The sequence below is a fragment of the Candoia aspera genome, chromosome 3, assembly GCF_035149785.1.
Source record: "Candoia aspera isolate rCanAsp1 chromosome 3, rCanAsp1.hap2, whole genome shotgun sequence".
NCBI classification, from domain to species: Eukaryota; Metazoa; Chordata; class Lepidosauria; order Squamata; family Boidae; genus Candoia; species Candoia aspera.
Window position 1 is genome coordinate 50,959,436 of NC_086155.1, and position 27,682 is coordinate 50,987,117.

The window sequence follows — 27,682 nt, forward strand, 5'->3', positions numbered from 1 at the left end:
CATTGCCTTTCAACCAGGATTCTGTCAAACACTTTCCAGAAATATTTAATAAACTAATCCACCTTTAGTTTTTCCATGTAGACTTGGTATTTTCTTTCTATAAGGGAATGATAATAGCATGCTCCCAATTGTCAGACACAGATGCAATCTTCGCACATACTGCAAGTCACACAGACACTCCAAAGCAAACCACATCCCTATTCTAATACTCCAGTTATACCATCCACACCTGCAACCTTACAATTTTCAATATTCCCATAGCTTTTCCTTTTCATCCAAATTTTCCCTTGGACACTAATATTTAGACCATTCATTTCAAGTCTGCTCTTCAACATATTTACTATCTTTCCCATAAAAATCTCTAAAATAGTCTTTCCAGCCTTCCATCTTTTCAATTTTATCCCAAACCATTTCATGGCTGTTATTTTTAATTCTCTTCACATGCTGGAGGCTTGTTACTTAACTCTTCTTGAATGAAAACCCTACAAAATGGGTTGAAAAATGATTTTAAAAAACCCTACAAAATGGAATGAAAATTACAAAATGGGGAGGAAGATGTTTTAATCTACTCAAAATCACTGCATTTTCTCGGCCTCTTCTCCAGCCCCTTTTAATCTTAATTTCTTGATCTAACCCCGTTCCTTGAAACTATCTTTTCTACTCTAAACACATTATACAGTATCTTTTTAATTTTTGCAGCATTCTGTTATATGCATTTTTTCCATCCATCGCCTCTTTTACTTCATCATCCCACTAAGCATTCTTTCTCATAGTTCCTGTTAGCATAATTCCAAAGTCTTTTGTGACATTTTATAACATTTTTTCCTACTCTGTGCTAAGCCACTTCCACATCATCCTTCCTCATGTCCACTTTCCATTCATTCATTTGGGAGTTTAATAGTTTGGACTGTTCTGGACTTTCTAGATAATTCCCATGTTTCATGGCAATGAAGGGCTCTTCACTGACTCCTGCTCTGAAGGACTGAAATACTGGTGCTTTTGTTTATAGCTCTACAATCACAATCCCCCCAGTAACTGTCTTCTCTTATTTCTCCTTCTTAACAACCCTGCTTGTTCCTTCCTCTGGGGAGGGTCTTCTTTCTATTCCCCTTGCCAGAATCACAAGCTCAGGGCTTTCAGAGACATGACCCTACAGCTCTGGAATCAGCTCCATCCCTCCCTTTGCCTCTCTGAAAGGCCCTTTGCCTGATGGTCTTTAATAGGGTTTGAAGACTTTTTCATTTTACTTGTAGGTTAGTGCAGGTTTTTTTATCCCACTATTATCAAGAAGGAAAGTTTTCAGGGTAATATTTGTTTTATATTAATTATGCATATACTGTATATTCACTTTTCAGTATCTTAAGGTCCTTTTGGTTGTTGTGTTTGATTTATTTTATTGAAAATATTTGCTTTACTGGGTTAGTTATTAAGTTGTAAACCAATTTACTGGATGGAATTTTTTACTTGTGTTTTTCTTTTGATATGTATCATCCCTTGATAAAAGCACATAATAAATAAATACTATTACAATTACATTATTAATCTTCTAATACTTTCGCATATAGAATTCATACTTTCAGTCATTCTAATTTAACACTCATTTCTTTCACTTCTTTCCTTTTCATCTAAGCCTATTTTTCATGAGGTCTACTGTTAATATTAGAGGGGGCGTGATGGCTCAGTGGTTAAGACACCAGGCTTGTTGATCGGAAGGTTGCAAGTTCGGTTCAAGACCCGAGCACCATATGACTGAGCTCCCACACTCGCCCCAGCTCTTGCCAACCTAGCAATTAGAAAGCATGCAATTGCGAGTAGATAAATAGGTACCACTTCAGCAGGAAGGTAACAGCTTTCCGTGACTGTCATGCTGGCCACATGGCCGTGGAAGTGTCTTTGGACAATGCTGGCTCTTCGGCCATGAAACAGAGATGAGCACCGCCCACTAGTGTTGGACATGACTAAACGGGAACCTTTACCTTTTACTGTTCATATTACTAACATGGGTCTGTCTTCCATTCAAAACTTCTCTCAGTCCTTGTATTCTTCACAAATTCTTTCAATTTTCTACTATAAGCAATTCAATCAACCATCCTTCTAGAGTAATTCTTTTGTCACATGTTTGCAGGCCTATACTATATATTAAGAACAAGCACACCATTTTCTAAGCAAATGCCTACCATTCAACAACCATTGTCATTCATTCTTGGGTCTTCTAATGGCCTAATCATTTTTCCTATACTCTCTTCTTGTTCCCACTCATAAATACATGACACCTAACAAAGTAACATTTTTTTCCAGATCACATTCATTCAGAATGTTGTGCAATTTTCCCCAAAGTTTATCCGTAGTTCTTTCATTATCACCATTCACTGGAACATAATATGTAACTATAACTCACCAATATATTCTTATTTTCATATGCCTCTACAACCATCTATATGACATCAATTCATTCTAACATATATTATATGTCTGTCATAATTGCACCTTTATCTTCACTCCCCTGAATAAATTCATTAAATCCACACTATTACCTTCATTCAGATCTATTACTTCTCCTTTCACTTAATCTCACATACATACAATGTATCTTGTATTTTGATCAATGCAATGAATATTGCACCAAGATCCAACATGGTTTTGGTCAGCTGAGGCTTTCATAGAGTCTGACAGTTTACTAGCCTTCATCATATCTATGCCATGTGTTAGGATACATTTATCAGTCAGTTTTGGAACATTTTGATCAGTATGCCACAAAGGCTACTAAAATCTAGTTTTACTCCTAGCTTGCCCATGCTATGCTAAGGTAAGATATTCTACACTTCAGAGTTTTGAAACTATATGTAATTGCTAAAATGTCCAAAAATATTCTAATTAAATATGAGATGACAAGACCATTTATAGTTTTGGACAGAGTAACGTTGGACAAAAGAATAACCCTTCTCCTCTCCTTGTTGATATTCTTATTCCTTGCATATATAGTTTCAATTCCCTACATTTATATCAGTATTACAATGCTTTAAAATCAAATCTTTCTTTACTCCAAAGGAAGTAGGCATGTTCCTAGGTAAGTACCCATAATACTGTATTTTACTACACATGCGTATTGTATAGATGAATGTGATTGACAGTTACGAAAACAGCGTGTTTGTTTTACAAATGGAAATTAACCATCTTCTTTTAAACTTTACATTTCAATGAGAATTTTTTAAAAACTCCTTAGTTTACATGGTAGAGCTTCTTCAGTGTGATCTGCCATGAAAAGAAATTGCATTTCTCTAGGCTGGGTTTTTAATTTTTAAAACATATTTTATAAGCCAAAAAGGCGCTTCTCATCACATTGCAAGTCTGATTTTGACCTTCTCGATATGGCGGTGCTAAGAAGTAAGGGCGGAACTCTCCTCGATTTCTGTAAAATGGCAGTTCGAAGCTTTGCCACTACCGAGATGGCGGTAGTCCTTCCTTGGTCGGACAGTACTACTTCCGGGTTGTGCTTTGTGGGTCTCTCTGGATATGGCTGCAGCGCGGCTGTCAGATGCAGAGCTGCGGGCGGAGTTGTTGGCCCTTGGCTACCAGCCGGGCCCGATTACCGATTCCACCCGAAAACTCTACGCCAAGAAACTCACCCGTCTGCGAGCTGAGGTGGCGGCCGGGCTAAGAAGCCGCACCAGCTCCCGAGCGGTCCCTCCGAGCCCAAGTAGCTCCGTGAGGCCCACAGCGGCCGCCCGGGTCGGCCCCAGAGCGACCCCCCGGGCCCACATCTTGGTTAGGAGGGAGAGTGAGGACGATGAGGGCGAGGACGAAGAGGAGCGGAGCGACTACGAGTCGTCGCGCTGGGAGGCAGCGACAGGGAGTAGAAGGCTTGCTCAAAGAAACCATTGGCCGACCGAGACTAGTTTAACTCCTGGGAGGATCCCCTTGCCAGCTAGAGAGGTGCTTACACCCAGCAGCCCCTGGAGGCCCAGTACTGGATTCGCCTCAAGAAGAACCCAATTAGAGGCAGATGAGGGCTTTACACCCCCGTATCTGAGGGGGGCAATGGCAGATAGATTAACTTCTAGTACCCCATGGAGTGCAGTGCCCTCGAGCGAAGAGGATTTAAGCTCTGGCAAGTGGTGGGAAAAGGAGCAGAGCCTGAACCCCGTTTCTTCGTGGGAATCAAGAACAGGAGAAAGCACTGTAGGGTTTAGTAATTGGGGCAGTTTAGCAAGCGAGAGATGGACAGCTCCCAGCCCCTCAGTAACACAGAGAATTGGAGAAGAATTAACCTATAGGCTGCCAAGGAGAGGAGAGAAAGAAGGAGCTTCCAGAAGTGCCAAAACACTCTTGGGGACAAGAGCAGAAAGAGATTTTAGTTTTGGCACCCATTGGGACAGGACTCTGCAATATGTAGGTCAGAAATATCAAGCTCAGAGCCCCAGAAGAAAGGGCAAAGGCCTAGAATTTTATTTGTCTTGGTTCCTGTGGGTGGCAACCTTAGTGCTGCTGGTAATTTTCTTGGGCATCCTTTGGGTGAAGATGATGGGACCTGCTCATCTGGAAGGGTCTGTGGAGAATTGTACGTGTAGTATTTAACTGTCTTGTAGACATACTTTGTCTCCTTTCCTTTTCAGTCTCAGCTCCATTCCTCTCCCTCCCTCTCTTCCTCCCCACCCCCTCCTCCTCCTCCTTCTTTAGTTTAGTTATTCCACTCCTTAGTTCAAAGTGTTTATGGATATACTGCATTTACAAGTAGAATTGGCTTCAGGCCTTTCAAGGCTAATAATGAATGTGAGATATGATGTGAGGGTTTTTTCCCAGAACACTAGCTTAGGATGGCCTTCCTATTTATTGTGAGGCCAAATATTATAAAGACTGTATGTTATCATTTTGAGAGCTTAGTATGTGTGTTTACCCATATTATTTTAAACTGACTGCATAGTAAGCCTGAGTTTTAGGTAACTCTTATTGGATATTTGTTTCATTATATCAAACCACTACTACAGAATCATAATAGTTACTTCAACAAAGGGGGTCCATGATTGGTTTAGCACACAATTTTTAAGGTCACTTTGCTTTTGCAAACATTTAGCAAAGAGTGTACATGCTGAATACAAATAATTTTAACTAGTGCCCCTGTTTAAAAAATATTCTGAGCAGCATTCATTTCCATTTGGCAAAGAATACAAAATCTAGCCATCATGTCAAAGAAACTTTCTCAGTAATCAGCTAATGTGGATATTAATACATGTATGAGTGGACAAATTATAAGCTTTCATTGATGTAACATGCATATTTTTCTAATAGTATGGCAGCATAAGTCTCTGTCAAAATTTGTCTATTATATTTTAAGACATAAAAGTTCAAGAATTCAAATCACATTTTTGGTCTGTGATCAAGATCCCAGATAACCTTCAAAGTCAACTACTGCTGTCCTTATTTTGACATAAATGCAGAATGTGACTAATTTATCTTGTTTAATACCATTGATGTATGAATAATTTCCTTTAAATTAGTGGGATGATAAGTAATTAGTTGCAGTTTAAAGTTTAGTGTTGTACACTTAGTTAAGGTCCATTCAACAAAATGGGCATTTTCAAGAAACATGTCAGGTTCACACTTATTGTTAAAAATAAAGTCCAAAGGAATAACAACTACTCTGTGTATGCACTGGCAAGTAACTAATTATTTACTTTCATTCACAGTAAAGCTGTTGACCGTGGATTGTGAAAAAAGTACAGATACTGTAAGTTAAAAGTCATAAATTTAGTTCTTAACCATGGTGTACCAGCCACTTAATATTAGTGATATTGTATAAGTGAGCCTCTTCTGTTTTCCAAATATCATTTAATAATTCATTGATATGGAATTAATAGACTATTTTTGTCAAGTTAGTATAAAGAATCATTCAAACTCCATAAATCTACAGTTCTACAGGGCTAAATCCTTGTTTTTATATAAATATGCTTTAATAATTTATAAAAAAGATAAGATTTTTGACAAGGATTTATAAGTTACTTTTCAAAATAAGCTAAAATAGAGCTGGCAGTCTTTAATATTTCCTGTTTGAGACTATAGTTGTGATTTATTCCACAGTACATAGCTGAAAAAGACAAATACTGATACAGAATTGTATTTAAATGGCTAGCTCTGTGATTTTGCAACATCCATGTATAGACTATATTTTTTTAGGTTCATGCTTGTACAGTATTTGCACTCTGGATATTATGAAGGGGACTGATATATATTAAACCTACTCCCCATCACCATGCAAAATGATTCAGTACTTAAAAGTGCTATTCACTGTTTTTTCCTCTATTTTTTTTCAGTACTGTCAGGAAAAACAAGAAGAAATTTCAGTGACCATATTGCATGAGTTGTACAACTATCTTGCAATTCAAGCTGGTGAGTTCTGATCAATCTAAGTATAAAAATGATTATTTCCACCAATTGGGTATTTTCAAACTAAATTTAAATATAAGAATTTTATACGTGGTGAATATAAGACATGCTGGATCAGACCTAAAGGCAGCACTCTGTTTCTATAATGATCATCTGTATATCTACTAGAAGCCTAAAATTAGGACATAATGCAACAGCAGCTCCACTTGTTGCTTGGGTTAATTGGAATTGAGAGGCATACTGCTTGGAATGCTGAAAGTAATACATAGCTATTCTGACTTAGAATCATTGATAGGGTATACCTCCATGAATTTATTGAATCCCAGTTTAAAGCTGTCCAAGTTGGCACCCCTGGCTACTATTTAACTATGTGCTGGATAGAACAGTACTTCCTTTTACCTTTTCTGAATGTCCCACTATATGTATGTTTATGTGTGTGTGTATGATTTTTTAAAAGGAAGATAAAACTGATACTAATATAAAGTAAGAAAAAGAAAGGAATCAAAGAGAAAGCTAAAAGTGCAAGAAAAGAAAAGAAATAGAAAAGAAAGAAAAAAGATACAAAGAAGTAGCTTCAGATCTTCTTTACAGCAGTTATAAGTATCATTATAAATTTACCTCTTACTCTATGGGTACAACATAACTCTCTTGTTTCTATCCTGTCTAATCATCAAAACCAGAAATCATAAGTTCATTTTTTTTCTGTTTCACACAAAAAGTCTATAAGAGGTTTCCAGTTAGCAATAAACGTAGATACTGTCTTTTCTCTGATCAAAGAAGTCAATTTAGCCATCTCAGCAAGTTCCATCATCTTCACCAACCGTTCCTCCATTGTGGGTAGTGCCGAATCTTTTCAACTTTGTGCATACAACAATCTCGCTGCAGTTATCATGTACAAAAACAAAATTCCATAACTTTTTTCCAACTCTCCATCAGTCCCAAAAGAAAAACCTCTGGTCTCAGTTGTATATTAATCTTTAAAATCCTCTGGATCAGTGTGTGTATTTGAATGCAGAAATTTCTACCTTTTTTACACATCCACCAAATATGATAAAATGTCCATTCTTGTTCACATTTCCAACATAAATTTGAAGTGGCTTTATACATTTTAGACAATTTCTCTGGTAACATATACCAATGATACATCACTTTATAAAAATTCTCCTTAAGATTATGTTTTTGTTGTTTATTCGTTTAGTCGCTTCCGACTTCGTGACTTCATGGACCAGCCCACGCCAGAGCTTCCTGTCGGTCGTCACCCCCAGCTCCCCCAGGGACGAATCCGTCACCTCTAGAATATCATCCATCCACCTTGCCCTTGGTCGGCCCCTCTGCCTTTTGCCCTCCACTCTCCCTAGCATCAGCATCTTCTCCAGGTTGTCCTGTCTTCTCATTATGTGGCCAAAGTATTTCAGTTTTGCCTTTAATATCGTTCCCTCAAGTGAGCAGTCTGGCTTAATTTCCTGGAGGATGGACTGGTTTGATCTTCTTGCAGTCCAAGGCACTCTCAGAATTTTCCTCCAACACCACAGTTCAAAAGCATCGATCTTCCTTCTCTCAGCCTTCCTTATGGTCCAGCTCTCGCAGCCATATGTTACTACAGGGAACACCATTGCTTTAACTATGCGGACCTTTGTTGTCAGTGTGATGTCTCTGCTCTTAACTGTTTTATCGAGATTTGTCATTGCTCTTCTCCCAAGGATTAAGCATCTTCTGATTTCCTGACTGCAGTCAGCATCTGCAGTAATCTTCGCACCTAGAAATACAAAGTCTTTCACTGCTTCTACATTTTCTCCCTCTATTTGCCAGTTATCAATCAAGCTGGTTGCCATAATCTTGGTTTTTTTGAGGTTTAGCTGCAAGCCAGCTTTTGCACTTTCTTCTTTCACCTTCATCATAAGGCTCCTCAGTTCCTCTTCACTTTCAGCCATCAAAGTGGTATCATCTGCATATCTGAGATTGTTAATGTTTCTTCCAGCGATTTTAACTCCAGCCTTGGATTCCTCAAGCCCAGCATGTCACATGATGTGTTCTGCGTACAAGTTGAATAGGTAGGGTGAGAGTATACAGCCCTGCCGTACTCCTTTCCCAATCTTAAACCAGTCCGTTGTTCCGTGGTCTGTTTTTACTGTTGCTACTTGGTCATTATACAGATTCTTCAGGAGGCAGACAAGATGACTTGGTATCCCCATACCACTAAGAACTTGCCACAATTTGTTATGGTCCACACAGTCAAAGGCTTTAGAATAGTCAATAAAACAGAAATAGATGTTTTTCTGAAACTCCCTGGCTTTTTCCATTATCCATCGGATATTGGCAACTTGGTCCCTAGTTCCTCTGCCTTTTCTAAACCCAGCTTGTACATCTGGCAATTCTCGCTCCATGAGTTGCTGAAGTCTACCTTGCAGGATCTTGAGCATTACCTTACTGGCATGTGAAATGACCTTAAGATTATAACATAGTGTAAATTTCAATTCTATCAACCACGTATTTTTCCCAATGTAAGAACTTGACTTTCCCCCTTTAGCCCAAACAAAATAGTTTCACACTCCTTGGTGTTCCCCCTCCCTTCTAGGCTTGACACACATTGACACATCATGGCAGACAAACATGATCAGACAATTCATCAATCTGCTGATTGTGGAGTCTGACACATTGTTCCATCTGTATATTATAACCAAGTTTTTTAGCCCACTTTATTATACATCCTTTCACTTGTTCTACTTCTGTTTCAAATTTCAATAAAAGTTTATACATTTTAGCAATTACATATTCATCATTTGTACACAATTCTATTTCCAATTCAGTCTTACTACTGTATGTTCAGAACCATAAATTATTTTATGTACTTTAAATCTAATAATTGTATATAAGAGAACCATTGACAACTATAACCCTCTGCCACCAGTTCTTCTCTTGATTTTATTTTGTATTCCCTTTGACAAAATTCTACTATCTTGCAATATGTTAGCCATTTGTGTTTGCCTGTTACTTTTCATCTATAAAATGCTTCTTGTGCTGAAAGCCACAAAAGTGTTTTTGGGCACAATCTGGATTTATACCTATTCCATATTCCCAATATGACACATCTAACATAATGATTTTTAAAATCCACATTAGCCTTGATTTGTGTCATACCACAAATATCCATGCCCCCCAAATCTCAGGTCATGTCCTTCTAACTCCAAAAGCCTTCTATTTCTCAGCAACACCCAATCTTTCATCCAAATCAAACGACAAGCTGCAAAATACAATTTCAAATCAGGTAAACCCAATCCTCCTCTTTCCTTTGTATCTTGTAATACCTTATATTTAACTCATGGTTTTTCCCTGCCACACAAATGTAGATATATCCTTCTGCCACTGTTTAAATGGTGCATCAGTTGTCAAAACAGGTATTGTCTGAAGCAAAAACATCATTCTAGGCAAGACATTCATTTTTATCACAGAAATTCTCCCCAGCAAGGACAGTTGTACTTTCTTCCATCTTAACATATCTTTTTTAACTTCATTCCATGTCTTAACATAGTTACTTTGAAATAATATACAATTCATATTTGTCATAATGTTACCCAGATATTTTACCTTCTCAGTCTTAAAACCAGTTTATTCATCAGTTCTGTTTGATCTTCTGTTTTCACATTTTTTGTAAACATCTTTGTCTTCTGTTTATTAACCTTGAAACTTGCTAATACACCAAATTCTTCTAATTTGCCCATTAATATTTCAGTTCCCTTTACAGGATCTTCCAGAACCAACATCAAGTCATCTGCAAAAGCCCTTAACTTACAAGTTTATTTTTTTAATCTTTACTCCCACAATCCTCTCTTTTTGTCTTATATCTCTATTCAGTATTTCAAGAACCAAAATAAACAAGAGAGGAGACAGTGGGCATCCCTGTCTTGTTCCTTTTTGTATCTCATAGGGTTTTGTTAGATCTCCATTAACAATTATTTGTGCTTTCTGTGAAGTGTAAATCAATCTTACAATTTTATAAAGGTCTCTCCAAAATTCATATCTTCCAAAACCTTGAACAAGAAAGCCCAGTTCCAATTGTCAAAGGCCTTCTCTGTATCTAAGAAGATCAGTGTGGCTTGTTTTTCATTATGTTGCTCCAAATATTCCAAAATGTCCAACACATTTCTAACATTGTCCTTTAACTGTCTTTTAGGTAAAAACCCACATTGATCCTCATGAATAAATTCTTGCAAAATTATTTTCAGTCTATCAGCTAGACTTGTTGTGAACAACTTGTAGTCATTATTCAATAATGATATTGGCCTTGATTTGTTAAAATCAAATATTGCCCCTCTTTGGGTATTAATGCTATATTAGCCTCTTTCCAACTCTCTGGCATCTTTTCTCCCTGTAGGATGGAGTTCATCATGTTTTGTAAATGTTGTAACCTATAGCAATAAAGGAATTTTCTGAAGCTATAAAAAAGATTAAACTAGGAAAAGTGCCTAGACCAGATAGATTATCAGGTTCTTATTAGAAATATTTTGAGGATGAACTTTTACCAAACATGAATAACTCCAGAGAATATCTTGATGTAAATGTTTCTATTTTTAAAATTCTTTTGCTTGGAATAACTTTTGATTGTAACAATCCATATACTCCCTCTCTCTCAGGGTAATTTGTTTTTTTCAAGCTATATTCATTCTAGCCTGCATTATAGAACTGAATGTCTTCTTGTTAAATGTCTTCTTGTTAAAATGAAAATTACTGTTAGGTAATTTTCTTTTTCTGCATTAACAAGTGTCCTAGCTGCTCTAGATTGCAATCCTGTGCACACTTAGTAGGGAAGTCCAAAGAAGCATGATTAGAGAGGGTACCTCAAGTATTTGATAAACATAAACTTAATTTTTCCCATTCATGTGTTATATTGTTGAAGAATTAAGCCATTTTCAGTTTAAATATAATGTCTGAATTGCCTCATCAGCATATGGTAGAAACGTCAAAATATAAACTTTTAAGATCCTGTTGTTGAGAGAACATAAATAGAACTTTTTATTTAGGCTCCCTAAACAAATTTTGTTTTTGTTTTTATTAATTAATTTCTACTCTTAAAAATATAATCTACAAGGACATGATACAGGAGGAAAAGGGAATTGGGAAAGAAAAAGAAAGTAAGACACATTAGTTTTATTGGCATTAGGCTGCTGTTTTAGAGCCATATGTTTTGCAGAAAGTGTCACTTAATTGTTTCTCCATTCCTCTAGTATTTCCTTAAATGATGATTAACATGAGAATGTGCTTTTATTTTGCTAGCCTATATAAAACATATAATTTTAGCATATGATCTACAGAAGTATTTTGACCAATTATGAAAGTGATATAAAAGGAAACTTGGCTCAGAGTTTTCATACTGTTTGGCACATTTCGTAATTGTCTAAAGTTGGGTTCTTTCCATCCGGGTAACTTTTTTTTTTCTTTTTCATAGGCAATTTTGAGTGTGGAAATCCTGAGAATTTAGAAAGTAAATGCATACCATTTAGGGAGACCAAGGACTATATAGAGGTAAGGGGTACTAGAATATATTTCTATTTGTTATCTTCAAAAAATGTTTTCATTTGATTTTTTCCCCCATCAGCTTTCCCCAAGCCATTTCTTTTCAGTTTCTTTCTCTGAGAAGCCCAGATAATGTATCTGCTCATATTTGCTGTTCTTTTCCACTTGAGAAACAGAGAATTCCTATATTTTAGAGCTGCTAGCATTTATCTATTTTTGTATAAAAACCATGTTTCCCCTTTTTAGTTTCCAGTAATATCTATAGCTAAGAATACTATATTTATATAAAATCACTGCAGCATATCTGGTGGTTGTAAAATTATAGTTACTGTGTCATACGTCTTTAGCTTTTCAACAAGTTATATTCATGTACTGTAAATGCATTTATAAGGTTATTGAAGTAGTTGTATAGTATTCATAAAAGGATGGGCCAAATAAAAACAGATGTAAGAGAAATGGTATCTTGAAGTGTATACATATTATCTTTAATTTTCTTGAGGGCAAACAGTAGAATAATAATGTAAATAACATAAATAGAGGATAGTAATGCATTTACACAAAAAGATTTCATTAATAGATTAATGTAGATGACCTTAAATTTGGGGGCATGCTTTCTTACAGAATGTGACTGGCTATTCAATAGAAACATTTGAGGATGCGTTACAGTGGTTACTAGACAGTCACAAGGACTCAGGAATTTGGTAAGTGATTAAGAAGAATCAGTATATAATATACCACTATCCCTTGGAATCTAGAAGATATGCTTGCTCCATTTTCTGTAAAACTGAAAGCATTGAAATGGTTTAGAAGAGAGAAATTTTTCTCTGTAAAGATCTCTGCTTTCTAGAATCTGCCAAAATCTGGCACTACTATGACACTTTTATTTAGATCAATGTGGATATTGCCTGAATATCTTGAAAGCCATCAAATTACCTGCCTCATTTGTGAAAATGTGAATTATCAAGCATCTGGAACGTCACAATTTGATGGTGGATAGTCTGTGCTGTTTGATAGTTCATAAAATGTACAGGTTTTCTTAAGAATGGTTAAGTTCTCTATCTGTGGCAGCTTAAGCAATGTATCTTAGGTTATTTTAGCTTTAGCTAAGAGATAACTCTGTATTAGGAATTTGCTAATCTTGGATCTCCTTAGTCTTGTCATGCAGAATTGTTGCAAGTAATTATTATAAGTGAAGAGCTTTAACTGCTTTGAAGTATATAAATGCTAAGTATTATTTTTAGGTCTATTGCATAATTAGAGAAATCCAAATTTGTATAAAATAAAATGATAGTAATGAAATGGAAAACAATACTTCACTTTCAGATGATAACGCTTGTTATTACAGGCATTATCTTAAAAGAGACGTTCCTTGCACAGTGTGACAGAAACAGGAAACTTTTTCAGAGATGGTATCTATTACTTGCCTTCTTTGGTTTAAAAAAAAAGATTTTAAAAAAAATTAAAATAGTGCTGTCCAGTTAATAATGAACAACTTCTCAGTTGATCAAAGATTTCTAATGATTTATTAATCTAAGCAATTAATCAAATGTTGCTACACTAATTATTATTTCTAGTCATTGTTTCCACTGACTACTTTATTATAAAGTGCCAGAAGTTTGAAAACTGTGAGATAAACCTCTGCATATTAAATTATTCATTCAAACATATATTTTAACAGTTAAAATATACTGACCAGATGCCAGTCCTCAGCCAGAAGCCTCATCAGATCATGTTATATAGTCTGGATTTCTGCATGTTACAAATAAAAACCTGAAACTGAAAAGATTCCAATTACCCTTCCTCCCTGCACTGAAATAAAATGGAAAGAAACGTTGGAATTGTTAGGGACAGCATCTGCCTTATGTATCTAAATTGTTGTGCAGTCTCTTGAGAGCTATGATAAAAAATACTCTCCATATCAGTGTTTCTCAGCCTTGGCAACTTTAAGCTGGGTGGACTTCAACTCCTAGAATTCCCCAGCCAGCAATTGCTGGCTGGGGAATTCTGGGAGTTGAAGTCCACCCAGCTTAAAGTTGCCAAGGTTGAGAAACACTGTTCCATATGTTTGGCTGAAATGGAAAAGGGATGTAATCCCTTGATGTACTCCTACAGCTTTCCTCCATGGGAGAACAAAGCCTGATTTGGCAGGTCTCTCATTTTGTAAAGAAACTTTACATGCATAAATCAGTGTAGGGCCCATTCTCAGATAGTTGAACAAAGAGTTGGGAAACATTTCCACTGCATCTTTCACTGGTGAGGGCAGAACCATGTAGCACTCTTCTCCGATTCTTTCACCATGGAGGTTGGGGTGGGATCATGTGAACCTGCTTCTGTGTTGTCTGAAATACGAGTAGTTAAATATTTCACAGTCTTTTTGGAATAAAAAGAGATGGTACCTTTTCTGATTTTCTGTGAAAAATAATTCATATTCTAATCACATATTCTCTGCTCTTCATTTTAAGTATTTAATGTTTAATATCTTGGCTTTATCTTTTTCTTTAAAAGTAGTAGGAATATGAGCTTAGTAGGTATGGTTTCATGTGGTCTGATTTCTGGAGATTCATTGGAGATATTCCAGTTGACTTATGCTGGATAGTTCACATTCTACAAATGGGCTACAAATAAAAAACTGGATAGTCTCAATTGCCTGTTCTGAGAGCACTCTTACTGGCATGCTTGACGACATCCTTGCTGACTTGAATTAATTCTCCGTGAACCAGCATATTCCCTTTGGTTTAAAGTTTATTGGCTGTACAATTGTATCTGGAGACCAAACATTAGTCTGTGCAAAACACCCTTAAGTTTTGCTTCGTCTTAAAGAAAGTGTCTCTGAGTGCCTGTTATATATTTATAAGGACTTTTGGCCTATCCTATCCTGATATTATGGAGCATTCTCTTGAACTATGAAGGGGATACCAAGAGCCACTCAGTACAGGCAGGGAGTCCACCTGAAAACTTAGCTCTCAGATGCAGATGAGCTGTTTAAGAAAGCATATTAATTTTACTGAGCAAGAAGAATGGATAATAGCAATTTGAAGTGCATACCTTCGCAGTTATTTGGGGACAAGTCAGCAAGCATGCTAAAATTACTCAAAGTGTATTAACTGTTTCTTTGTACTAAAAATGCTTTCTTTGGAAATGTATACTTGAAATTCTGCCTAGAAAAGTTGCTGTTGAAGGAAGCCTCATAACTTTTTTTAATTAGATTTGCTATTCTAATTTTAAACTTGCTACCATTTTGGAATTCATTTGTTTGCAGAGGCATGATTTTATGCCTTTTATATTAGATTTATTTGTTTGCTTATTTATATTTTAAACACATTTACATGGCCGCTCATCTGCCAAAGGAATTATTGTTAAACCTGCTTAACAATAATTGCTTCAGTTCTCACAAAGTAATTGCTCTTAATTCCTATGCTCTTTCAGAGAAATCTCAACTCATTTGGCATTCATTAAGTAAAGCTACTATAGCTCTAATGATTTGAACATAATTTACATTTGTGGTATTATGTGCTAAGTCCTTTAATGTAATCCTTCACTGAAGCAAAATATGTCATAGTTGTACATAAAAATTATTTACTTTTGTGTTTGTAGCAATGTTGAAGTCTTTTTGATTTCTACCAAAAAGTTTGTACAGAATTTTAGGCTGGCAGAATCTAATGTTATGGATATAGATGTAGTAGTTTGAAAGTGACCTCAGTGAGCGTCAGTTGTATTCTCATATAAATCACTATATACAAAGCTGTAGTGCCCTAATTTTTATCACATTTCAGTACTGATGTCTCAGCATTGATAATTCTGTCCAAGCTATGGAATTGTTGGTATACATGAGGCTTTAGCAGTAACAAAATGCTCCTCCTCCTTAATCTCATTATCTAAAACTTGGCTGTACTATAGTCTAATGTTTGAACCTGTGTTGTTTCTCCATTCTTTGTATGTGAAGAATCCCTATTGTTAAGTGCTATTCCATTAGGAACTTGCTAAGGATGACTGGTAGGATGGAATTCAGTATTTTCTAATTAAGATTTTCTTCAGTCTTACAGGTTATAGTTTGGAAACATAAAATATACTCTCCACCACTGTGTTCACCATAATTAAGAATTCCATCAACACTTAAACAGATTAAGCTACCAGAACTGGATCAATGTGTGTAAGGCTGACAGTGTGAAACTCAAAAAGAATGTACAGCATTTTAAAAAGCTGTTGCTAATTTTTCAACAAATGCATGAACTTATATAACAGTGTTCTGTTAAAAGCAGAAGCAAATATGTAGCAGAGCTTATCTACATATTTTTAAGATTTTTAGTCTCTAGGTAGTGTAATCAAATGAGAGCCAGTTTGGTGTAGTGGTTAAGGCACCAGGCTAGAAACTGGGAAACTAGGAGTTCTAGGCCCACCTTAGGCACAAAGCCAGCTGGGTGACCTTGGGCCAGTCCCTCTTTCTCAGGCCTAGGAAGGAGGCAATGGCAAACCACTTTTGAAAAACTTTGCCAAGAAAACTGCAGGGACTCGTCCAGGCAGTCTCTGAGAATCGGACATGATTGAACGGATTAAAAAAAATGTAATCAGATAAGTAAAACTGATAAAATGTGCCAGTTTGAGAACTTACTAGTCTCACCTGTGATTTAGACAACAGATTTTCTGTGTTTAATTTATGACTTGCAGCTCTGGTGTAACATCGGTTAGCTATCCGAAATATGGTCATCTAGATTGCTTGGTTAAAGCTTGTTAAAAGGAATTGGAAACTGGGACTTCTACTGCATTTCCCTATGTCTCTTGTTTCTTCCTAAATATAAGCTATAGACAAGTATAGCTGTACAGGTAGTCCTTGATTTACAACCATTCATTCAGTGACCGTTTGAAGTTACGATAGTGCTGAACAAAGGGACTTACGGCTGCTCCCCAAAGTTACAGCCATTGCAGTGCCCCTGCAGTCACATGATCGTGATCTGGGCACTTGGCAACCTGTTCGCATTTACGCTGGGTTGCCAAGCATCCCAGGATCATGTGATCACCATTTGCAACCTTCCCTGGCAGCTTCTCCAGAAAGTCAGTGAGGAAGCCAGCAGGGAAGGTTGCAAGTCCTTGGGGTAAATCTCCCCCACCCGTGCACTCTCCCCAGCCCCTCTGTGCTTGCGCAGCCCCAGCCACTCACACACACACACACACCCTCTCTGACTCACGCTGCACCCCGCCCACCTTCCCTGAACCACGCTGCACCCCCATGTGCCCTTCCTGACCCATGCTGCACCCCTGTGAACCCTTCCCGACCAGTGCAGCGCCTCTCCTACACCCTTCCCACACCCCCGTGCACCCCCTCACTCACTCCCCTACCCAGCAGCAGCCACTTACCTGCTGGCCTGGGACTTGCAACTTCCTGCCGGCTTCCCCACTGACTTAGGTTGTGAGAAGCTGGCAGGAAGCTGCCTTGCCTAACATCCATGGAATTCAGTTAACAACGGCAACCAGGACTGCAGGAATTGCCGTCACTAAGCTATGCAGTTGCACTTTACGACCACATCACTTAGTGACGGAAATTCTGGTCCCAATTGTCATCGTAAGTCAAGGACTACCTGTACTACTTGTTGATGCACACTGTAAAGCTATTTCTTCTCTTAGCTTTAATTGCTTCCAATCTATGCTTGTAGTTTCTTTATATATACATGTACAGATTCTAAATACCATATGTATGCACTCAGGTGTCATGCAAGAAGAGTGATTACTCCCTGCAAAGCTATTCATTCTTCTTGGCTATCAGATAACATCCTCTTAGATTCAAGTCCCTTATTTCCTATCTACTGCTTCCTCTTACTCTTTGGCATATCCTTTTTTCAAATGTCTTTTGCCATTTCTTTTCTAGCACAGCTAACCCAAGAGAAAATACTCAGTTCTATATTTGGGGGCTGGAATCATTTGTACCTCATTATGTGGATTCATCTCATATTTTAGTATAACGATGTGGTATTTTTTGCCCTTTCCCTGAAAGGTTTCAAATTTTAATTCAAGTACAGGTAGTCCTCACTTAGCAACCACTTGTTCCACAACTGTTCAAAATTACAACAGCACTGAACAAGGAGACTTACACCTGGTCCTCAAAGTTGCAGCCATCACAGCGTCCCCACAGTCAAATGATCACAATTCGGGCACTTGGCAACTGGTGCGCAATTATGACAGTTGCAGAGTCCCACTGTCATATGATCGCCATTTGTGACCTTCACAGCTGGCTTCTGACAAGCAAAGGCAATGGGGAAGCTGAACTCGCAAGTTGCGGTCATGTGACATTGCACTTAATGACCATGTGTGATTCGCTTAACAGCTGCAACAGGAACTGCCATCATAAGTTGGCATGGTCACATGATTTTTCACTTTACAACTGTGTCGCTTAGCACCAGAGTCCCTGGTCCCAATTACAGTTGTTAACTGAGGACTACCTATGTATTTTTTTGAATTTTCCATCTAATTTGGCTTTAATAATTTCTCCAATAATAATAGAACATAATTTGCTTTTTGCACAGTCACTGGGGGAGGAGTCCCTTTTAAAAGTTTAATGTCTTGTATAGTGAAAAAAAAGTATGAGGAGGACTTTTTTTTGCCAGATGACATTGCTATGCTATTGCTTTCCAAAGCCATACCTAATATATTATTAAGAAGCCAAGGATGAAATGTTCTATAGTGGTTACAGTAAGAACTCAGTCTTTCAAAATTGTAATTGAAAAGTGAAGAGACTCAACATTTTTGTAATTCTGATTACTATGACTCATTAGTTTTTTTGCATTGTTCAAAGGGGATTTTTCTTCTGTCTGTCAGGTTGCAAGGCAGCGAGCCTTCAGAACCAGTAACCAGTGTGAAGCAAGTGGTATGTCTTGAATCTACCCGCCCCCGGATGGGGTTCGGCTGTCGATTTCATCGAGCACTATGCACAGCTGTCACAAACTTATTTATATTCTTTTGGAGTAAGTTTGCCGGGGATGGGAGGTGTTGTTGACAGTCTATGTGCATCTTGTGCAACTCAAGACCTTAAAAGGTTGGAGAGTGAAAGCAGTTACTAAAAATTCTGAATAATTAGTCTTGTGATCTAATACCAGGGAGCAGGCTCACAATTGTTTCCTCTATTATTTATCTGGTTAAAAAAAATCAAGGGTCTCTGTGTGCACCATCACTTCGCAAATTTGTGTTTCAGTGTTTATCAGAATGGATTCTCTTCCCCATCTTATCAGACATTGTCGAGGCCTGTTACTTTTCTTATTAGTTGCAATATTTATTATTCTGAATCATGTATTATGACTTGGTTTTCTTGTCAGAGCAGTGGCAATGTGATCTGAAGGGAGAGTTACATCTGTCCCCTCTGTCATGGTCAGATCACACCCTGGTGGCCTTGAGTTTCTCTTATGCTGCCCCCCTCCGCGGGGAGGCAGGACCCGTTTGATTGGTCTGCCCCCGGCGACTGATGGACCCAATGGGGTTCCAAAGGGAGCTGGAGGCTATACCCGAGGATCTGCTGCATGGTCCAGCAGAGGCCCTGCTTGTCACCTGGAATAGGGAGGTGGCCAGGGCCTTGGCATTGGTCACACTTTTGAATGATCTCTGGCAGGAGCGGGATGGGGGCAGTGCATCCATCCTTGCTCTTCTTGACCTCTCAGCAGCTTTCAATACCATCGACCATGGTATCCTTTTGGGTCGGCTCAGGGAGTTGGGGGTGGGCAGCGTGGTTCTACACTGGTTCACCTCCTTCCTCCAGGGCTGGTCCCAATCGGTGGTGATAGGGAGTGAGAGATCTGACCCATGGCCCCTCCTTTGTGGGGTGCCGCAGGGTTTGGTACTCTCCCCGCTCCTCTTCAACATCTACATGAAACCATTGGGTAAGATCATCCATCACCACAGGGTGAGGTATCATCAATACGCTGATGATACTCAGTTGTACATCTCCATCCTGGGTGATGTAAGTGATGCTGTGACCACCCTCTCTTGGCGCCTGGGGGCTGTGGGGGTCTGGATAGGGAACAGACTTCAGCTGAACCCTGGTAAGACAGAGTGGCTTTGGGTTGGGGGCTCCTCTGTATCCGGGAACTTACCATCTTTAGTTCTGGATGGGGTTGCACTGCCCCAGACAGACCTGTTGCGGAATCTGGGAGTCCTCCTGGACTCAGGGCTCATGCTCAAAGAGCAGATGCAGTCATGGCCAGGAGGGCCTTTGCTTAACTTCGTGTTGCGTGCCAGTTACACCCTTTCCTGGATCGAGAGGCCCTCTGATCAGTCACTCATGCCCTAGTCATCTCCCGTATAGACTACTGCAATGCGCTTTACATGGGGCTACCCTTGAAGAGTATCCGGAAGCTGCAACTGATCCAGAATGCAGCTACACGGGCAATCTTAGGTAACACCTTTGCTGCGAGAGCTGCATTGGGTGCCAGTCTGCTTCTGGGTCCAATTCAAGGTGTTGGTTATCACCTTTAAAGCCCTACATGGCATGGGTCCAGGGTACCTGAGGGACTGTCTCATCCCCATTACATTGACCCATCCCACCCAGTCATGCAGAGAGGGCATGCTACGGACCCTGTCCGTGAGAGAATGTCAGTTGGCGAGGTCCAGGAAGCAGGCCTTCTCTGCTGTGGCCCCCACTCTTTGGAACACTCTTCCCCCAGAAGTGAGGCAGGCCCCCTCTCTCCTGACCTTCTGGAAAGAGTTAAAGACCTGGCTCTGCCATCTCACTTGGGGCGGGAAGTGGGGTAGTCAATCCTGGGGGTGGCTAGCACCTTAACGTGGTCCCCATGTATTTATAAATCTGAATCAGAACGTTTAATTGCCATCTTGGTTACTATTTTATATTTATATTTATGCAATATGTAATATATCTGGTTTTTATTGTATTTTAATCTCTTAGCTTTATTGTAAACCGCTCAGAGTCCCTCTTTTGGTTGAGATAGGCAGTGACGAAATTTGATAAATAAATAAATAAAAAAAATGTATTAACATGGTAATCTAGAGAACGTTAAACAGTTGTAGTATATTCACAATATGGAGGATTCCCTGCAGAGGTTGTGAATAACATAAGCGCTAGCAAGAATAAGGAGAAATTATCACTACTCTGGTTCTAGAGCTGCATTACGCTATAAAGGATGTAGCTTTGGATACATGATCTGAAAAAGCTGGGATTCAGATTTCCCCTTAGTTTTGAAACCTGTGACTTTCAGTCAACATAATTTTAATAAAATGAATCATCTCATGTTTATTGTTCTAATCATATAATTAGAAGGATGTAGATATATTTATTCCTTTGTAAAAGCATAGACACTCATAACAACATACATGATTCCAAGTATGTTTGGTGCAGAAAACCAGAAGTTTTATAGTACTTTAAAGGCTAACAAACTTGGTATTGTATAAGCTTTCAGGGACTATAATCCACTTCAGTAAAATGCAAAATGAAATGGACTATAGTCCATGTATGTTTCTTGCAATAAACGTGTTAGGTACTATCTAAATGTATTAGGTGCTACAAGATTCTTTATTAGTTTAAGTATGTACTGTATATATATGGTAAGACAAATGCAACCCCAACTGCCAAAGCTACTTTGTGTTTTTAATAAGTGGTTTTGTTAAATCTCTAAGTAATGAAAACTTTATAGCTATTTGGCAACTGTCAAAAAGCACCTCACTATAAAATATGATTGTCTTAAGCAGAGTGCAAAGGTAAGACATGCCAACAGATTCCTTTCTCAGAATCTTATATGCAAGACAGCTCATTTATTTTTTTAAAGCTCTCATCTTCATGCTTCTCTTACAGGTTTAGTTTTCCTTTGGGGGATTCTGATTCTTCTGAAATATTACTGGCGGAAAAGGGAAGAAGAAGAGCACGCCATGTATGAGATGGTAGAGAAAATCATAGGTAGAGTTCTTAGTAAAAAATATAATCCTCTTAGTCTCAGATGCATACATGTTTTCCTGATTACTTGTATTGAATTCTTCATAGGTGCTGTCCAAAATCACTACAAAGAGTGGGAGCAGAATCTGGAACGCTACCCATATGTAGGCATCCTTCATATCAGAGATACCCTCATCCCACCACAGGACAGGTGAGCTTTTCTCCATTTTACTCAAGGCTATTAATACACTCCCAGTGTAGATGTTGTAGCCCCATAGAAGCCAACCGGTTGTCTCTAGGAAGCAAACTTGCCCTGTAATTTGTCAGTATTTGGTATACACAAGAGCAGTTTTCATCTTGATGTATAATTAATAACTACTCTAATCATAGATGTCTGCAACTGTATGTTTTTAAAAACTTTATGGGAATGATTTCCTTCAGTTAATTACTCATTTCATGGGAAAAGGCTTCCTTTCCTGAACTTGAATTGTATTGGTTGTCCTAAAATTTTAATCTTTTGATTGATTGTACCTATAACTCTGATGACATATGATTTAATATAAGCCTACAAGTTTATCTTGGATTTTTATAAGTTGGTTGATACCATAGTGATGCTGTCTTTTTTCTGTCCCAAATCACAGCATTTTATCCCTCACTTCTCAGCTTATTGCTAGCACTACATGAAGCTATAAAACACATTTAAAAGATGATCCACATTCTTTGCGCATATATATATATGGCTTTAATTTAATAAGATCCCTTTTTGCTTCCCAGGAGAAAAATGAAGCAGATTTGGAATCGAGCAGTGGATTTTCTTGCTTCCAATGAGTCACGGATTCAGACTGAATCACACAGGGTCGCAGGAGAGGACATGCTGGTTTGGCGTTGGACACAACCGTCTTATCTATCTGACTCTGATCATTAGCTGTCAGCTGAGGCAAGACAATGTTTCAACACTGTGCAGGGTGATGTCTCCTAGCTAGGAAAGATCCTGTCGACCATACTCAGGTGCGCTCCAGACACTAGTTAATGTTTTTGAGGAAAACAGAAATGACTCTTCAGAATAGCCATTTTCTGTAAGGGATGTGAATGTTGATGTGTTGGGACAGATCCAATGTATACATATCTTCTCTAATATAATTATTTAAAAAAAGAATCACTTCCTTAATTGAGAGCTGCCATTAAGGACTTCGATGCTGCGGAAGTCCATTATTTGTACTGAAACTGCTAAAAGATACCTGTAAAGAAAAGAGAACTATTCATTAAATAAATGCCCTAGCCAGGAGCAGATAGGTACTCTAATGAATTTACCAGGAATTGCATCTGTGTGTAGAATACTGACACCTGCTTATAGGGTGACAGGCAAGATGGGGCAAGTTACGTGCCTTTGGAGACAAATTGGGAAAGTGGGATGAGGGGCTTGTAGTCATTGTGCTTTTTTCTTAGGCATAGTGGTATTAAGTCAGCTCAGAGAATATAACTGAAAGTGCAAAAAGCATAAAAGACTTCACTATATTTAAAGTGGCTTGGTGAAGAGCACTATAAAGCAACCTAATGTTACTGTATAGAGCGATCAATTAGGGATGCCTGCAGTGTTGGATTCAGACAGTAGGCTCTGTAATCAAGCATTTAGGCAATGCTTCCGTGACTGACAAACTCTTCTCCTGCAATACGATGGTAATGGTTTTTGTATATGTCATCTTGTTTGTCTCCAGGCTCATTTTTCTGGCAATTATTTTAACAAGGAGAAAACCTTGCAGCAAAATACCATGCACCTTCGCTAAATCATTGTAAAGTCTGGGGAACTTGTATGATGACATGCCATCAATGGCTCTAGATTTCTACTTTTTCATAATGAATCTAGCCTACAGTTCCACGGATGTAACTAGAATACATATTAATTCACGATAATGTATACATATATGACCTCTTGATGCATATGTGGTTGAGGATTTTTATGTCTTTTGGCATTTTTTTTAAATTGGCATATTTTGTTTGCAAATACTGGTGGTATTAATTTGAAATTTGCTCTTCTCCTCCCCCTGCTGGCCAAATTGAAATTTTTACGGATGAAATCTGCAATTCACAGCAGTTCATTATATGCCTCCTGCTGGAAAAAGCTAAACTGATGCAGAGGAGATAAATATCCCACCCCCCCCCCAAAAAAAAACCAAACACCAGGTGTTCTTATTGGTTAAGAAAAGCCTAAATTCCCCTGAATTTTCTCTCCATGTACTGCTGTCTGTAGCATAGACTGTATGTTAGAGCAAAGACATCTAGCAGATGTCTCTGTGACATTAGCCATTTTAATACACATGCATACAGTGTTTATGGGATGGAATGAAATAAGAGATCCCCCATTTAAACATGTTTTTAATTTGTGCTGGTATTTGCAAAAACTTCCACAGTGCCTGCATCCTTAGGGCTTTGAACACTAGATCTGCAGCCCCTTTGAGAAATGATTCAGATTTTGAGTGAGCTATTCCACTATTCATTAAATTTTCCAGACTACTACAAGACTTCAGTCCTTAACAGAGGGATGCTTTGCTCACACAGAGATCGAAGCACTTCTTCGAATCATTTTCAAAGCATGCACAGCCCTGTTAAACATATATACATTCATTATACTGTGGTATTTTACTATCTAACTTCTGAGAGGAAATGCCAAACAAAATTTTGTATGGTTGATTAAATTGCTCATTTATTTTTATGTAAACAGGCTGGTGCTATTTATTAAATACTTTGTGTACATTTTATCAAGCAAATAAAAATTTTGTATAAATAGGGCTGCCTGTTATTAGTAATTGGCAGAAGAGTGAGAATTCAACATCTGCTAGAGATGTAATTTTGATTAACATCTGTGGTAGCACATGATCTAAGAGGACTTTTTAAATATTGGGGATATTTTATTATGATTATTGAATACTGTATTTATTAATTGTGGTTCTACTAAGGATTTTCAAGACATTACATAGATGTTTTGAAAACTTTTTTTTGGCTGTGGGTCAGATTATTATGGCTGGAGATTTTACAAATAAAATACTATCTATATTCAATTCCTGCACATGGAAAATACTGCAAGTTTATATGTTGGAGTTTAATTTGGTAGATATATGGCAACTTTTAAATACTTTGTAACAAGTTTTTTTCTGTTTCATGTTGGAGTTGTTTTCGACTGAATTTATAAATGTAATATAGGTTATTGGTATACAGTATCAGATTTTGCTCTGGTAACATTATCAATTAATACAGGAAAGAATCATCCCTTTTTTTAGCTTTTCTTTTAAAATATGTCATTATTAAAGAATCCACTTTTTATAACAAGATTTGTCAATATTTACATTGGCATTCTGCCAGGCAATTGATTGTTTGGGATATTTTAAGGCATTTAACATGGTCATGTTAGTACTTATGCTTCATGGAAAAAGAAAAATCAGAATGAAAATATGGGAAGGAAACTTCCATATGCAAGATAGCCAACACCAGAATTATATAAAGCTTTTGTGAGTACTATATAGGAATGAAATTCTCTTTATGTACTTGAAATAATATATTCACTGAGTCATATAAAACAAAGATATTGGGAGTGGGGTGAGAGGCCTGGTAAGTTACTAGATTTTTTGCTGTAACAAGTGAGTACTGTAATATCAGTAAAGACACCCAGGGTAAAATATATAATGATTCTGACTCAATAAATCAATGATTTTTAGTTTTTATACTCAGGTACATATTACTGAATCAAATGTAACTGAGGAAGAAATTAATCCATTTTTATATAATGGAGCTTTTCTAAGTTCACACATGATCAGACTGCCTATTTAGTTCTCTCTTTATCTTTCTAAGAAACAATATATACCATTAAATCTATGAAATCAGGAATAACCAGGTGGTTATTCCATTGAGTGGTGTAATATGCATTCCTCCAATACTATTGAAAGTCTGTAAAGATTTCTTTCTAAGTAAGGTTTTCCAAGCTCCTTCAGTGAGGCTTATATAACCAATTTTGAATATTAGTAAAGATCAGTTGATTGTGCTATTGCCCAATTTCCTTGTTAAAAGTTCATGCAAATTCTCTGCAGGTAGCCCTGGCACATAGATTACAGATGACACTACCTCTTCACTATCTGGTTTCATAAAACATAATTGCTTTACCGCTGGGCATTTATTTTGATGTCAGTTTCTCTACAAAACAAAACTGAGCAGGCCCAAAAACCATTATGGGATTAATTGGAAAGTTACTAGATCTAACCCATTTTAGCAATAGCTCTATTGTTTTCCATGTACTGAAAGCTACAAGAGCCAGAAATATAATTAGACTTATTTATACTCGAGGATGATTCCAGTCTGAAAGTTGTAAGTATTTTTTTAAAATGAGGACAAGTAGGGATATTAATACTTCAGAGCATTGTTTTATTTGTCACTGAAAAGGTTTGTAATTCAAAGGCATTACCCATACTGTGCAATGCCTCCTTTCTTTTCTCAGTGTCTGCATGTAAAATGTGTGTATAGAGTTCCTGTGCCTTTTTCAAATGCCTCACATACAAGCTGATGTATTTTGAATGTGGAAGTTTGTATTCTGTTGCAAAGTTATAATTAACATCAGCTGGATACATGAATAAGCCTGTAAGTTTCACAGCACCTCTTAGTAAGAGCTGCTGTCTCGGTTAGTTCACAGCTAATACGGATTTTCTTCTTCTTCAAATCTGATGTGCATGCCCGCTAGCAAGATTCAAGATTCATCTTAAGCTATCTGCACTGATAATGCCATCATGACTTCTTATTGCCAAAAAGAAAAAAAATATACCAACTAGGCTTCTAAAACAAAAGTTCTCCTTATTTTCCATTTTCATTAAAAGCATTTGATACTGAATGTTTTGCTTCCCACAGATACGACAGCTGATGCTGTGCTATATTTATGGGGAGCTTGGCTTGGGAGTAGTGCCAGTTCAGCTGGGAAATATCAGCACGAAGAAAATAAGAAAAAGAAATAGATAGTGGAATGTATCCAGAGCACCACACTTACCAGAGCCCAGTCCTATAAGCATCAAATTGTTTAGGCCAGGCTAGATATTACATCAAAATGCATTTCATATGTTTGATGTAATTAAACAGATAAACCGGGAAGAAGAGGGAGCTTATGATAATGGGATTTAGGGATCAGGACTTGGCTACTGCCTCTTGTATCATGGTGAGCAGCTCAAAAGTGTTTTTCTCCTTCAGAAAGATGCTGACACTAACCCTTTACGGTTTCTAAACATTTTCCAGAAAAATACCAATTAAGGATGAGAAATGTAAGATTTGTTCTTTAACATGATCAGTTGATCATTCACTCATTAGCTTTCAGGCAAGTAGTCTGCAATATAATGCATGTGCATTCATTGCATAGGGTGGCATCTCAGTATCTTTTTCACTACTGACCTGTCTGAAAAATATCCAATTTTCCCAGCATTTTATAGAATGCAATCCTTTCTTCAACAAATGTGTCTTTTGTTATGTCTTCAACAAATGTGTCAAAAAAGTATGCTTTTGTCATAGGGCACTTCTGGGTAACACTGTACTGCCAATCAATAGTGCAGAAGCCATTCTTTGTCTCTCTAACTGATTACTTTGTGGAAAGAAAAAAAACAGAAAAGGAAAGCACAGAGGGTTTCAGGTGGAAAATGATGAAGTCTTGATCGTTTCTAAAACTTTGCGACTGAAGCAAGGCAATTGCACAATGATAGCTTCATTTAGAAACATCCACTGGTAGCTGTTGGATAGTGTCTGTGATCTGTGTGTGTGCATAAGTGTATTCCACCTGCAGAAGTTTTCGCTTTTAGTTAAATGAGGTGGACGTTTTGAGGTTGATCGTGCATTACCTTTGATTTTTGAAAGCAGCAGAATAGCTTCCTTCCTTTATTCCATTGTTCTGGAATTCCTTATATCTTT

At 37.7% G+C, this 27,682-nt stretch overlaps 1 protein-coding gene across 1 annotated transcript; it reads left to right on the plus strand.

Annotated features, from left to right (window-relative positions):
- Positions 1 to 3,510: 3,510 nt before the first annotated feature.
- Positions 3,511 to 24,538, plus strand: LEMD2 (LEM domain nuclear envelope protein 2). Its single transcript, XM_063297632.1, has 9 exons — positions 3,511 to 4,558; positions 5,685 to 5,725; positions 6,309 to 6,384; positions 11,825 to 11,901; positions 12,514 to 12,593; positions 18,700 to 18,845; positions 21,677 to 21,778; positions 21,863 to 21,965; positions 22,529 to 24,538. The coding sequence occupies exons 1-9, from the start codon at positions 3,514 to 3,516 to the stop codon at positions 22,677 to 22,679; spliced, it is 1,821 nt and encodes a 606-aa protein (XP_063153702.1). The 5' UTR covers positions 3,511 to 3,513; the 3' UTR covers positions 22,680 to 24,538.
- The last annotated feature ends 3,144 nt before the right edge of the window (positions 24,539 to 27,682 follow it).